At 33.6% G+C, this 15923-nt stretch overlaps 1 protein-coding gene across 1 annotated transcript in view; it reads right to left on the bottom strand.

Annotated features, from left to right (window-relative positions):
- Positions 1 to 1561: 1561 nt before the first annotated feature.
- The window catches only part of LOC106674284 (glutamate receptor ionotropic, kainate 2), a 306995-nt gene continuing 292633 nt past the window's right edge, over positions 1562 to 15923 (bottom strand). The window contains exons 14-17 of the mRNA XM_024226052.1: positions 14967 to 15131; positions 10226 to 10326; positions 10007 to 10159; positions 1562 to 2559 (exon numbers count right to left, since the gene is read on the bottom strand). Coding sequence (XP_024081820.1) covers positions 2494 to 2559; positions 10007 to 10159; positions 10226 to 10326; positions 14967 to 15131 — 485 coding nt within the window. The 3' untranslated portion in view covers positions 1562 to 2493. The remainder of the gene's footprint in view (positions 2560 to 10006; positions 10160 to 10225; positions 10327 to 14966; positions 15132 to 15923) is intronic.

The raw sequence follows: 15923 nt of genomic DNA, 5'->3' as shown, positions 1-15923 counted from the left end.
TTTTACATGTTTTTTTTTCATTTAATACGATTCCGCATAATGAAACTTAATTTATAAAAATAATAAAAATATTCACACGTGCGCGAGCGTTCTTGTTAATGGAAGAGGAGCCAAGAAAAAAATATTAGATAATAATATAAGATATTTAAGTACGTTGTTTTATTGTAGTTATTTCCATTTAATATATGTGGTTAGTTCTGTACATATGTTCCACTGTTTCTTCTTGGCAATATCTGCGCAGGATTTTTCTGCCACTCCGTGTCACATATACCTCTGGAGCCTGCAGTGTTCAGTTAGCTGTCCAAATATTATTCTAGTCCTAGCTCATCCTATATTTAGTAGTTATGTGTTAGTTCCTAAGTGTCATTTTTGGCGATTTGGCTCAGCCGATAGGGCCTTGATGCAATCCCAAATGACTAGACCTCATCGGTAGTTGCCTTTAGCACTGCCTGTCTGAGTAAATAGCTATTTTTTACCCAACGTTTTGATCTCCCTGGCCCTGTGATCAATGGAGAGACTGCCCGCCTAAAAGAGAAGCATTTGACCCAAGGTTGACCCCACTAAATCGTTGGGACAGTTTCGAAACTTTCTTGAAAAATTGGTTAACAACCTTGGACCAGGATGAGCAGTGGAGGTCAACTTAATTTAGCTATTCTTTCGAGCTGGTAACGTTAATTTGACCCAGTTATTAAGAAGTTAGAAAGTCTGCTGTGCACCTTGGTAATATTTAGGGTGAAATGTACTGAGAATTTCTATTTTTAATTAAAACTCACTAAATGTCCCATTTTTATGTATTAGAATTTATGCCCTTAAATAATTTCTTAGGTTATGAAGCTATGAAGCGACAAAGTGTAGTGAAAACTTTGTCATGAATTAAATCACACTTTACTGACCTGTCTATTTTATTTTCTTGGGCTGATGTTTCACCAAAAAAGATGTAATATATCCAAAAATGTTCACATATGTTTGCCTAACCCTTTGTATATTGTATGTTTGAAAAAAAATTATACGACTACAGATATCGTTGTAGTAAAAAGGTAAAACTAGATTTAAACATTTTAATAATTCACTAGTTTTCGTGGTCCGCTTGACCAATTAATATCATTCAATTAATTAAGGTTTTTAGTTGAAATAAAAAAGTCAGTGTTATGGCGGGATTGAAAAATGGCAAAAAGGAGGGAAAATTCAAAAGGTGGGGTTGAGATGGGAAGTTAGTGTCCGAGTGGATCGAGGTCACGATAGATCAAGTGGTAGAGCAGAGGCGTATCTAGCCGAAGATCGTAGGTTCGAATCCCGCTCGTGACACTGACGTTTTTATCTCAACTAAAAACCTTAATTAAGTGAAGCATTTTGATAATTTTAATTACAGTAAAAAAAACTTTTTATAAAGGGGAGGTAAATTTGCTTTTAAACTTACCTTTTTGTTTAATTTTTAATTTTTATTACCATTGGACAATTGTTAGGTTAAAAAATAACATAATGTATAAAAACAATTGTATTAATCACAATATAGAAGAGTTTTAACAAAGCATTTTGCCTTATTATTAAAAATTCTTCTTAAATAAAGAGTAAAAGTTTTGGAAAATTTTACATGAATTTCTTTTTGTATATGTATATCACTAATGCATGTTTGTTTTCATACATTTTCGGCGTTTTCTCTCCTTTCACCAGCTAGACATTTTCACTTAAATTATATTCCAAATTATGAATCTGCTGAATTAACTATTATAGAGTTAAAAAAACAATTGGAAATTACACCTATTTTAAACCACATTTAATAAATAACAAGGAACAACAATAGAAACTGTACACTTTTCAGTTGTTTTGAATAAAACAAATCAAAATTTCTTCCATCACCTCGAAGTCGAGAGAAAAGGCTTTTCATATCGTTCCAACTGCTAAATTTACAACATAGATGAATTTTATAGTAACATTTTACTTTTGCATAGGCACTTATTTGAAATTTCTACAAAAAGAAATGGGCGGTTTTTTATAACTGTACATGTGTAAAAAATCTACTTGCAGCATAAAAAAAACCTTTTTAAAGGATTTAAATAAAAAAAATTAAATTGCGGTTGTTTATCTTCTAGTTGATCCTTTATAAGTCTTGGACCGTTGGTTGTGTTACAAATAAAAACTGTATCCCTGAATTGAGCCTTTTTCTAGTTGTTTTACAAAGAAAATTCATTTATTTATTTACAAAATGATCACAAATTTCCTAGTCTCCTTTTGTTTAATAAAAATGTTTCAAGTTTTGTAAACAAAATTCCCATTTCAGCTAACTTCAATTCAAAATTTTATACACCGGTATCTATTTACAGTTCAATCAATTCCCACTCGTTAGAGGAAGAACCAGTTGGCGGGGACCTCGAGGTTGGGCTGGTGTTACGTGTACGTCTCTTGGTAACAGGATTCAGGCACGTGGTGCTCCTGCGGCCAGTAAAGCTTGGTGGACTCGACGACTTTGAGGGACGTCGAGTCCTGTAGCTTTCACTAGGTGTCCGGATCGTAGCCGAGTGACGACTTTTTCATCTCGATCATGGGGAGGATACCAGTTTCCTGCAATAAACAAAAATTCTGTTCAGAAAGAAAGGAAAAATGCTTCAAATATATTTTTTTAACACTCTCATTAGAAAGTGTGAGAATGTTTTCTTATTAGTTTGTATCGACTAAACTCAATACTTTTATAAATCAAACTATGCATTAAGAAAGTTGATGAATCAACCTAGAGTGTACCAATGGAACAAAAACGGAACAAGGAGAGGTTGTAGGGATAGAAAGATTTTTTTTTCTAATAGAAAAACCCCTGAGGCACATCCCATTCACTCCTCTAATATGTATATAAATTTACAATTATCTAGGATAAGAAATGTCCACCTATGGGCCTGAAATTGTAAAATAAGAGGTTATAGGGAAACAAAAATTACATTTCCCTATAGGAAAATTCCTAGGAAACGTCAATCTTCTAATCGTAGGCTCATAATACATAAAAGTTTATAACTGTATCAAGCAGGGAGACTCGGTTTGCACGGAGGAAATGAGTTAAACCTGTTTTCAGGCCAATGCCATTTGGATAAAATACCAAATAAAGAAAGCGAAAACGGCAAAGAAAGATAGATGTTGACTGTACATAGAAATTGTCATCGCTGACTATAAAGCCTTAACTGGGATGATGTACCTCAACTTTGAAATAGCAATAATACTAGGTGATCCCACGTGAAATCAGAGGAGAGCGTGTCAGGCCGATGCAGAAACATTAGGATAATAATAATTAATCTTTATGTATTTTTTTTTGCCTTATGATCTATGAGAAAAAAGGACCAGAGGCGACGGTGGGAATCGAACCCACGACCGCTATGTATTGGTTGAGATATAAAAGTCAGTGTCACGAGCGGGATTCGAACCCACGATCTTCGGCTAAATACGCCGCTGCTCTACCACTTGAGCTATCGTGACTTCGATGCACCCGGACACTAACCTCCCATCTCAACCTCACCTTTTTGAATTTTTCCTCCTTTGTGTAAAATATAATTAGCAAAAACGTTAAAAACGCCAAACATTTTAGGCTGTAAGGACCTCCCTTTTTAACATTTGAACAAAATTTTATTAGATTTTGGCTTTTGGCCAAATAAATTCTTTTCAATTAATCAGCATTCAATTGAAGAATGGCAAAAAGGAGGGAAAATTCAAAAGGTGGGGTTGAGATGGGAAGTTAGTGTCAGAGTGGATCGAAGTCACGATAGTTCAAGCGGTAGAGCAGCGGCGTATTTAGCCGAAGGTCGTGGGTTCGAAACCCACTTTTGACACTGACTTTTTTTTCTCAACCAAAACCTTAATGAATTGAAAAGAATTTGAACAAAACTTCCTTTTACGTTTCATACCTGTATTTTACTTTAACCGTTTTGCTTTATATTGTTTTGTTAAAAACAATCATAAAAAAATGTATTTGGTTAGATGAAATAAAAATTCCCGAGTATCAAATCTATTTTTTTTTAACGAGGATTCGCAACGTGTAGGTCATATAAACCCTCAGGGTGCCGGTGTTTTTGAAAAAAAGCCCATTGTAAGTATGTCGGGTTCGACAGGGCCGCTGGATTTGAACCCAGGACCTTTACCTTCCAGTAATCAAGCCTCAACCGTCGCGACACCGACGCCCCATTAAATGTATTGGTTTGTAATAAACATGTGAGATTTCATGAATTGGGCTTTCTCAATAATTAAGACATCATGTATTAAAACGGCTTTACAAAAATAATTTAAACTTAGATAATAAATGAACCGAATGACATTTGATTCTAGGCGACAAATGAAATGGTCACAGAGAGCTTTAGTGAAGATATACTTCATTTAACTTATGAAATTCATTACATTTCGTGGTCCGATTGACCAAATACCATCTTTCAATTAATTAATCTTTATGTAAGATATGGGTTGAGAAAAAAAAGTCAGTGTCACGGGATTCGAACCCACGACCTTCGGCTAAATACGATGAGTCACGATAGCTCAAGTAGACCAGCGGCGTATTTAGCCGAAGGTCGTGGGTTCGAATCCCGCTCGTCTGACTTTTTTATCTCAGTCAATACCTTACATAAAGATTAATGAATTGAAAGATTTTATTTGGTCAACCGGACCACATATTCTAATGAATTTGATAATAATAATAATATTAACCGCCCTTAAGAATTAATAATAATAATAATAGTAATATTATAGCACAGACAAAATAATATTAAAATAATATAAATAATTTCATAATACAACTAAAATCCTTTTACAAAAACAAAATAATAATCTCTTATCTGAACAAAATAATAACGCCTTTACGTAAAAAACGATAGAAGAATTACCTTGTAATAATAGAAAAGGAACGAGATCTTGTCTAATAATATTTTTAATATTACAATGCTATAACTATTTGTTTTGTAGATTTATTTACCAGCAGACAATGTTCACTTTGTTATCAGAGATGTGGTCAAATAAAATATTTTTCATTTTATATTTTGGCCTAGCTTTCGGAATTTTATTTTTAGAGCTTGATTTTTAGTTAGAAGTAAATAAACCTGAATCGTTTTATTTTCATGCTGTCACTAAAAATATTTTTTCTCACTTTATAAAAATTTTTCTTCACCTTTTCAAACTATGAAATGACTAGCCTAGTTTCATGTAATATCACGGACAGTAGATCTAAAATTACAACTAAAAACAACTATCTTTCTGACTAAAAATCAAGCCCTGAAGAAGGTACAATGAAGTTCCAAACGCTAGGCGAAGATTTAACATTAAAAATATTTTATTTGACCACATCCCTGTTAACTAAGGGAACATTGAATACTATTGAATTCACTAATATTCATGGTCCGCTTTATCAATTAATATCTTTCAATTAATTAAGGTTTTTAGTTGAGATAAAAAGTCAGTGTCGCGAGCGGGATTCGAACCCACGACCTTCGACTAGATTCGCCGCTATTCTACCACTTGAGCTATCGAATATTTGAAAAATGGCAAAAAGGAGGGAAAATTCAAAAGGTGGGGTTGAGATTGGAAGTTAGTGTCTGAGTGGATCGAGGTCACGATAGCTCAAGTGGTAGAACAGCGGGGTATCAAGCCGAAGATCGTGGGTTTGAATCCCGCTCGTGACACTGACTTTTTTTATCTCAACTAAAAACCTATCTCTTTTGTGCGGATTGTCCCCCTCTTTTCAACTGATGTTTCTTTCGCTCTTTCAAAGTATGAAGAAATAAATAACGCCAGATAGCTCTAGTAATATTAGAATTGTGTCATGAGAACAATCAACTGCTCAAAAATTTTGAGGTTCAGTTTTACGCAAAGAAAAATGGAAAAAATATTACTATTTCAAATAAAAAGACTCGCTTAGCAAGCAGTTATTGGTGTAAATCTAGGCCAATGCCTTTTTAATAAAATATCATGTGTAGAAATAAGACAAAATTGAGACAGAAACATGTTGACTTTGGCAAAAAGAAGCATATATCAGAATTTGTCATTTGTGACAATAAAGACATTGCAGGGATGCTGTTAGTCTAGCAATAACACAAGGTGATCCTTCGAAAGTACTCACCTTGCTAAAGTGGATTTTCATTCAAAATAATGGACTTAAATTAGGAACAATCCATGAAATCTGGTTAAGTTGCGGAGAAAAGGTGAGAATTTAACTGTAAAAAATTGTCCTAAAGGCACAAATAAAACGAAGTCGGCAGAAAAGCCCCTTTAACGTTGGCCTGATCAAAATCGTTCATGCTTACAAAGACAGAATGTCGCTGCGAAGGAAAATTCGAGAAAATAAGCGGACGTGTCAGTAGTGCGAAAGGAATAACAAGGGCTAATAAAGAAAGAACAGGAGGAACCTACCTGCGGAAAGGAGGGGTGGGTGTGTTTATCATGCGGGACCGGTTTTCGCAGAAACGAATATCGGAGAATACGGTTAAAATTGCCGGCCGGCGGATTTGCATCGGATCATCCTTTCGGATCTGAAAAACGGATCGTCACTGATGACAGACGTCAATGATGATTCTCTTTAACGGGATCTCGTCCAAGTATTTTTCAGGGTCTAAAAGTCTGTGCTATCCGAAGGAGGGACAAAAACCGTTTCGTCTTCACGACTGCTGACATGACCTTTTCTACACCGTTGACGTTTTATTTCTGGCAATAAACCCTTTGATTTTTCATTTATGTGCCACGCGGAAAAAAAAAGTTTCAACCTATTTTCGCAAATCGCTGACTCATCAGGGCGCACTTTTTTTTATTATAAACCATGAACTTTCAGCAGTTTAATTTGGTTGTGCATTCTATTTGACAGATCTTTTCCGGGCCCCTAAAAAACGACTTTTTTCTCCTCTTTTGACGTTTTATTTCTTGTAACATGCCTTTAGGTTTTTCGAACTCGACATACTTACAAATGGGCTTTTTATCAAAAACACCGGTACCCTGGGGCTGATATGACCTCTGCTGTTGCGAATCCTCGTAAAAAAGAGTAAAATAGTTCAAATATGTTTATAGAAAACCCCGATTTGGTTATTTTATGCCACCTTTGGATGCTCTATAATTCTAGTATTTTTAATAAACAAAAAATAGACATTTTTCGCCAATGCCCAGTGTTGCTTAAAAATTCATAACTCTTCTGAAATTTTTCCAAAGTATATTTCATTGCAAGTGCTAGAAAGCTGAATTAATTTTAGTTTATATCAATAAAGTTAAGATTTATAGTTATTATAAGTCAAAAAATAAGGATGAATTAAACAAAAACATATCAAACGTTTTATTTTGTACCTCCAATTTTAGTGGCTACAGAGGCCATCGTGTGTAGTTTGTTATTTCTAAACCATTATAAAGGTTGGTTTTTGTGAAAGTGATGTTTTTGGTGGTTTGGTATGTCGCAAAAGGTTTCAGGGCCAAAAGGTATTTTGTTTTTGGAAACAAGGGTGGTTTTGTGGTAATGTTTGCCTTGATGCAATCCCGGACGAATCTACACTTTACTTATCTCTTGATTGTCCACAAATAGATTGTTTATATACCCTATTATTTCCGAAGGCTAACTTTGTGATAATATTTGTACTTTATTAACAACGTGTGTGGTGTTTAGTGACTGTTAGTCATCTTCAGGTTCAGGTTTTGAAGATGGTCTCAATAAAGATCGAAAAGTTTGCACGATAAAGAAAATGTTTTTCTGAAACCTACATCACACCTGACCGCATCTCAAGATTTCTGATAAATCATTTATTAAAAACGGTTTCCGAAAATATGTAGAGCCATTTCAAAGTTACCACCATCTTAAAGTTTTCGGGATAAATTGTAACCATCTGAATAGTAAATATTTTGACAAAAATACTTTTTTTTCGTAAAACGTTGTATTTTATTTATTTATTTATTTATTTTTTTGAGGAGCAAAAAACGAAAAATAAAATGTTTTTCTTGCTAAAATTTTTAACCGACTTTTTCCACGAGGCGCTCAATAGATTAAACCCTCACGACTGATCGGTCGTGCTGGTTTAACATTGCAAAGCGCCGTATTTGTGACCACATTTATTTTTTAATAGTATTAAAATTAGTATTTAAGATTTGTATGAATCCGAATTGTTTAAAAAAATGTTTAGCGTTAAAGGAATCATCATTTGTTTTTGTAACTTATTTTATATCTAATTTTATCTAATATGATCCCGTACATCCATGTATTATTCTACGTAAAAGAACGAATCGACCTACTTAAAATAACGCTAATTAAAAAGCTATTCCAGCCCATAATTTTTTTACTAGAAAAATCGTATTTAATGATTTTACACGATGCTTAAAAGGAATCCAAATTGGTTTTTCAAAACAATTTTTTGCCCACATTGCTCGAAGCATTTTTTGTTTTTGTACATGTTTTTTCTCATTAATACCATTCTAATAAATTAATACCATGTGTACAGAAATTTGCTACTAACTTTATAAAAATATTAACACTTACTTGTTAATAATAAAGGAACTAGAATATATATTTAAGTACGTTGTTTTATTGAAGTTGTTTGAATTTGATATGTGTGGTTAGTCGAGTTGAATTACATTGATGAATGTAAGAGATCAAATGAGATAAGATTTATATGTAAATTATAAAAATTATCTCCCTCTTTCAGAAAAGTAAGCAAAAATGATTTTCGTTTAAAAGAAAATTCAAATTTGTTTTAAGTACTTTAAAACTTCTAAATACGATTTTTTATAGCAAGCAATAAGATACATTTTTGGGCTGGATTCGCGGAGCCAATCTATTTTTCTCGTCGTATGGTGCTTCACTTAAAATTTCATAACACCTCTAGTTTTTATCCAAATTCAACGTTATTACAAGAGTTGAAAAAGGCAATTACCCTACCTTTAGCTAATTTCAAAAAAGTTTCGATTTTATTTATAAGCGAAAAAATAAGGATGAATTTAAAAATCGGCCCTTAAACGTTTTATTTTATACCTCCAGTGGCATTTTATTTACTGAGGCAAATTTGGGCCATTATATAGAGATCATTCGGTTCTAAACCTCCATATAGTTTCTTGCAGGTTGGTAGAGTTGTTTAAAAGTTATAACCATATTTATGTTTTTCGAAAAGAAAATTAAAATATCCAATTGCCTCACAAGAGAGTCTCCGATTATTTTTCGAAAACACAAAAATTGACATTATTTTGAAATAATTTAGTTGGTCCGTAAGAAATGTTTTATAGATTTGAAGTTTTATAAACTAAAAGCAATCACAGGAACCTGTCCTTCGAAAATAAATTCGAATCCGAGATAACAAATAAAACGTTTGAAAAGTTTTAGTTAATTTCATCTAATTTTTCCCACTTATGATTTAAAATGTACATTTTATTAACTCCACCTGAAATGAGAAATATTCTGATTTCCAATGGTTTCAATATTGTTGAATTTGGTGAAAATTGAGAGAAGTAATACATTTTTATGTGCAACGGGGGATATCGGTTGCCCACAATTTTTATGCGTTTGAAAAATATCGGACGCACTTGAAGGGTGATAAATTAGAGAAAGGAAAATTTAGTTTTTTTATTTGCAAAAAATCTGTATTCCTGCGTGTTTTGTAGTGCAAAAAACGAATATCGACTTTGTTTCTTGATAAAAAACAAACAAATACATAGTGAATTTGCAGAAGTTACCCAAAAAATATCTATACGTGCTATCACTCCACTTCAAAAATTTAGAATTTACCTCATTAATAAGGTACAGTTTTTCAAATTTCATTATGACCACAGATTGAAAATTAAAAAACTTACGCTCAATTTATGAGTGAATAATGGTAAATATTGAGTGTAAAACTGTGCAATAGTTTAGTCAGTTGATAATTAAATTTGAAAGCGTACTATCTTAAATAAAACTAGAGATTTAACTTTTTTGTATTAATACTACTGTATGTTTTGTGAAATAAATCATTGAACATGTATTTATAACGGAAAGTATTATATGTATAAAAAACTAAAAGGTTTTATCATTTTTTAATATATTTTTGAGTTTTACCCCGTTTATGTGTTGGATTTCCAGGGCTGATGGAACGTACGTCGTCCCTGGAGAGCACCTGGTGCAGTTTCTCTTGAGAGCAGGCCTCTGCCTGGAACCGTGGCACCTGATTGCGAATCGCAGTTCTTCGGCCATTTCAGAGCACAAAGATTGCTGTAAAAATAAAAAAAAGTCAGTTAAAAAGTTACCTAGTTTAAAGATAAAAAAAATTCCACTCACCCGATCGGTTTGAGCATTCTTTTTCGAATTCCAACAAAACTCGAGTATTGCGACAACAATGGCGAGCGCGAGGCCGCAAAGAAGCACGACGAAAACTCCGCCTACAAAGACAATTTCCGTTATCTTATGGTATAAACACTGTTTAGAAGCGCCATAAACAAAGCCCTTTATCTCCCTGGTCATCCAGGCACTCCGCCGTTAATGAACTTGTGTTAACGCGGTCATTACACTTCCCTCATAACACTTCTCGGTAAACCGGGCCTCCTCGAAGCCCTTAACAAACTTCATATTGACTACCAATTAGGGCCTCGAGTCGCACCCGAAACTTCCTTCGGTTCATTGTTACCTCAAGCGCTCGAGATAATGAAGATTCAAAACTGGCCGCCGACTCACCCACAGTGGGAATTTAGTTTAACGTACACTCGAAAATTAACTTTCACGCTGTTCACGCTGTTCTGACGTAAAGGTCAGAAGGTATTGTTATGTACTTTTAGAAAGTGTTGTGGATTGATTAAAATCATGATTTGATTAATAGCACTATAATTGATTATATTACACTTGTAATAAGATAAACAGATGGCACACTAACTACAGATTGGTACCAAAAACCAATAAACACAGATCACTACTTCAATTACACATCACGCCTAGAATCATATCCTTATGTCATGAATCCTTCCACCAAATTAAATATTCAAACATAAACAAAATTTTTTCAATTAATTAATCTTTTGTAAGGTCTTGGTTGAAATGAAAAAGTTAACGTCACGAGCGGGATTCGTGAATACAAAATACGCCGCTGCTCTACCACTTGAGCCATCGTGACAAGTTGTTAGAGCAGCGGCGTATTGAGCCGAAGGTCGTGGGTTCGAATCCCGCTCGTGACATTAACTTTTTCATTTCAACTAATAACTTACATAAAAAGACTTGAAATGAAAAAGTTAGTGTCACGAGCGGGATTCGAAGTTATTATGATCAATCGGACCACGAAATATAATGAATATAAACAAATCTTACATAACAACTACCCTAAAAACATAATAACAGAATAATAAACAATTAGAACCCAATACTACCGAAAACAACATCCTCCACCCATTGTTTCACCACACCACATCATCAACCCAATCACACAAACACAAACCAATATAAATTCCAAGTCCACCCATTATCACACAAATAAAATACAGTGAAACCTCTCTTCAAAGGACAGCTAAGGGAACCGAAGAATTGTCCGTTGTGCAGGGATGGGTAACAACACAGTAGTTTTATGAACAAAATTCACTCCATAATCAATATTGCCATAATATAAATAAGTATGTATATTTATTATGTATTTAAAAACAAATTTATTATATGTATTCCAAAGGAAAAAAAATAATATAAAATAATTTTAAACAAATATGTACACTTTAAACAAAAATATGTAAACATTTATGTTTTGGTAGGAAGATGTGATGCATCACCATCACGATACTGTTTTAAAATTTTATTTTTATATTTTTCAAAATATCGGTAGCTTGAGTTTTACCAATTTTAAATTTGACGGCCAGACCGCGAACCGATAATTTATTCTCATTTTGACAATTAATTATTTCAACTTTGGTTTTTAAGTATAAACATTTCCATTTCAGAGCCATGCTCGACGGAGAGAAAGAATTTTATAAGTGAATATAAACTTCAAAAATATTTACTTTGGTGATTGATCAGCCTTATCAGTTTAAATATTTTTCTTTTAAATAGGTAAATTGGGGATTCAAAATTCAAAAATAATGTTGGAAGGGATATTGTTATACCTGGAAACAATTTCTTCAAGATAATAGGGCCAGTAGGGGAAAAAAATTAAAATTATGAAATATTGAAAAATGAACTTTTATACTGATTCTGGGAAAGCAGGTTGCAAGAACATCGTTATATGTATGTAATTAAAAAAAAATTTAAGAAATAGTCACAGAAAAAGGAAAAAAAAGAAAAGAAAAACTGTCCGTTATTTCATTAAAAACGGTGTATCCGCGTCCGTTAGAGACGTGTCCGTTGTAGAGGGTTCCAAAAAACATATTTCCTTTATCAATGAGTCGGGACTGGACAAAATTGTAGTTACGAGGGGTTTCACTGTACAAGTCTCTTCTCAGACCACATTAAACTAGCTATCAATAATCACAAAACAGTACTTTTTTCCAAAATCAAAGACCCGACATCAACAGCCTATAAATCCGATACAAATTATAAAATTAATTTTAAGAACTGTCCAGCTACTTGTATTACAATTACATCGCAATATCTGAAAAAGCGGGAAAAACCACAAATCTTTGACTATAAAACACCAAAAATAAAACTAACAACAGTGGCCACATACCATTTTGAAAACAACACAACTTTGATTTCATCACAAATACAAAATACAAAAGCAACTTTTTAGAAATGTTTCAACTAATTAAGGTTTTTAGTTGAGATAAAAAAGTCAGTGTCACGAGCTGTCAGCTGCTCTACCACTTGAGCTATCGTGACCTCTATCCACTCGGACACTAACTTCCCATCTCATCCCCACCTTTGAATTTTCCCGAATTGAATCCCGCTTATGACACTGACTTTTTTATTTCAACTAAAAATGTTACTTAATTGAAAGATTGGTCATACGGACCACGAAAACTAGTGAATTTTTAGAAATGGTTTACATTAACAGAGGCACACGCAGCATTTATTAAAAGATACATGCAAACTCAACTCACATTTATGCCACCGTCGTAATGCAAATAAACTATTAAACTTTATATTTCCTTTTGCTTTGTTATCGTCCTTAACAATTAACTTTGTTTCCAATATTAGACTGAGTTCATTGAATAAATCCCGAATCACAAATCCGACCCGGAAAATCCTCATTCTCGACTTCCTTTGAATCAAATAAAACCGCCTATGATCAAAGAAAATTTCTCAGATTTACCGCGTTCTCCACCCTGTCACAATAATATAAAAACAGAAATTTTCAAATGCACGTTTCACAATAATTTCATAATAAACAAACATGACATCACAAGAGCAGCGCTACACTTTTTCTGATTATGAAATACTTGGTTCAAAAGTTATATTATTTATATAATATAAAATATAAATATTTTTTCCAATCAACGTATGTTTTATAATTCACCCAGGACCAGAAGATGACCCGACTAAAGGTCGAAACGTTGGTAAAAAATGAAAAAGTGCTTTTTTTAAACGTCATTTCTGACCGCTCCTCACATCAACAAATTTTTGAACAATCAGTCGCCAAATATACACGTTAATAGTTTAATTAATATTTTCAATTCATTATATTTCGTGGTCTATTGACCAAATTACTTATTTCAATTAATTAATCTTGTTATGTAAGATTTTGGTTGAAATGAAAAAGTTAGTGTCACGAGCGGGATTCGAACCACCAGCCGAAGGTCAAGGTTTCGAATCCCGCTCGTGTCACTTACTTTTTCATTTCAACCAAAACCTTACATAAAAATATTAATATTTTCAATAGCGATTCAGAAGTAACAATTTAAAAACAAAGATCGATGAAATATAGTTAAAGTTTAGAATTTTGTATAATTTGTGCGGAAAATTTCGTCTTTGACGATGGTTCGCGTTCGACGATAAACCTGAGAGAGGGAAAATCAACTTGATGCTTTACGCTTAATTTACACACTTCATCAGCGCTTACAGTACCGATAGGCCGGATTTGCATATATGAGTGTTGCAGTTAACAGCAACAGCATAATAATATTGTTGAGCTTCCATCGTGTACAATGTTTTCCGGTTTAAACACTTCTTTCAATAACCGTTTGAAATCTCTGCACTCCATAATATCAATGCAGGGTGTCAAAATACAATAATCGTACAACTTAGTGTAAATTTAAATAGAAATACTTGTAGAAATTCGAGGGAGGAGTTAAAGGTTTTCTTGATTAATTAAGTTTAAAGATTACAAATCGATTGTAATGTTTGAGTTATTTTCTTTATATTTAGGAAAAGGCTTTTCGGAGTGCTTTTCACTATTAAAACCTAAAAACGACTGGCAAACCACTATTATTTTTGATTAAAAAAAGGTTAGTACTAGTTTGTTAATTTATTAAAGGAAACATATATTTATTATTTGACAAAATCATATTAATTATCTCTAACAAGGTGGGACGGAGTAAAAGACCTATAAGTCATCGAGGGGCCATTAGGAGATACCCCATCCATTTAAGCATAATAAACCGGCTCTGCTAATTGCCCCGCTTTCTGGAAAATAAACAATTGAGCTATGATTAACTTAGAGTTAATTAATTAATTCCATTAAATATTTTTGGGATCGTATGTTAACTTTTCAAGTTCAAATTTCAAGTTGATACCTGGCAGGTGACACGGATAAATCTCGCAATGTTAAATTTCAGTAAATTGGCCCCATCCTTTAATTTAATTTATGGTAATGCAAATGGTAAAGTAAATGCGTTGCTTTCAATATTGACTTTTTAAGACTTTTGTTAATCTAAAGAAATTATTTGTAATAAATGTGCACAAGCAATCTTGTTTCTGTTATTATTTTGTTATTTTTAAGGACATGGGCACATAGAGTCCGTCGTTGTCGGTAAGCAAACAAATATCAATTTCGGTTGATGGCCCTTTCCTCAAATAACTTGTTTTTCTTTCGGCCTTAATCCGGTAATGGATTGCGGAAGGATAGGGATTGTGGAATTGTCCTTATCGCATTGCGCTTCTGATCGGTCATTACCGATGTTTTCAACTCCAAGGGCGTTCGCTTTTGACTCTTTGTTCTTGTCGTCACGGTTGCAGACGTCGCCTGTGTTCTTCCACCACTTGTCGTACAGCATCTGTATCACCCCTTTTTCCTGAAGTTCCAGGATCGCAAGGGATATCTTATCCCTCCACGGAGAACCTGAAATTCACAAAAAGATAGGTTAAAAGCATAAAGTTTCAAAATGATTGTTGTTATTGAACCAAAAGTATATAAATGTAAACCATATTTAAGCATAACGACTCTTTGAATGAATAAACCTACTATTAATTATTAATTTGAAAAATGGCAAAAAGGAGGGAAAATTCAAAAGGTGGGGGTGAGATGGGAAGTTAGTGTCCGATTGGATCGAAGTCACGATAGTTCAAGTGGTAGAATAGCGGCGAATCTAGCCGAAGGTCGTGAGTTCGAATCCCGCTCGTGACACTTACTTTTTTATCTCAATTGAAAACCTTAATTAATTGAAATATATTAATTGTCAAGCGGACCACGAAAACTATTGGAATTACTTATTTTGGTTCTTAACTTGATTGATCCTACATATCTCTCATTTTCCCCCTCTTTGAAAATAATCCATCATTAGCCTAACTAAACTCCACAAACCTTCCAGCCATATACCCTCCTACTGACCTATCAGGTCCCAGTGATTCCAAAATTCTCAAAAGTCTTAAAACGACCTTTCATTTTTACAATTCGGCTTTCGTCCTTAACGCTTCCTTACTTTTCCTGAATAAATCAGTGTTTAAGAGATTTAGATGCCAGATCGTCCGCATTATAGAAGAAAGAGTACTGTTTGTGAGCAGTTTTAGACATCATAATAGATGATGGGGTTTGGTCTGCGAGTTGGCGAACTCATGTTGAACCGGCACACGGTCACTACTGGGTCTGTCTTCACTCGCGGGTTTTTGTTTGAGTTATTCAAACGCGTTTCGG

Source organism: Cimex lectularius, unplaced genomic scaffold (assembly GCF_000648675.2).
Source record: "Cimex lectularius strain Harlan isolate CLEC.00 unplaced genomic scaffold, Clec_2.1 scaffold110, whole genome shotgun sequence".
Taxonomy (NCBI): Eukaryota; Metazoa; Arthropoda; class Insecta; order Hemiptera; family Cimicidae; genus Cimex; species Cimex lectularius.
This window is presented reverse-complemented; position numbering and strand designations above follow the sequence as displayed.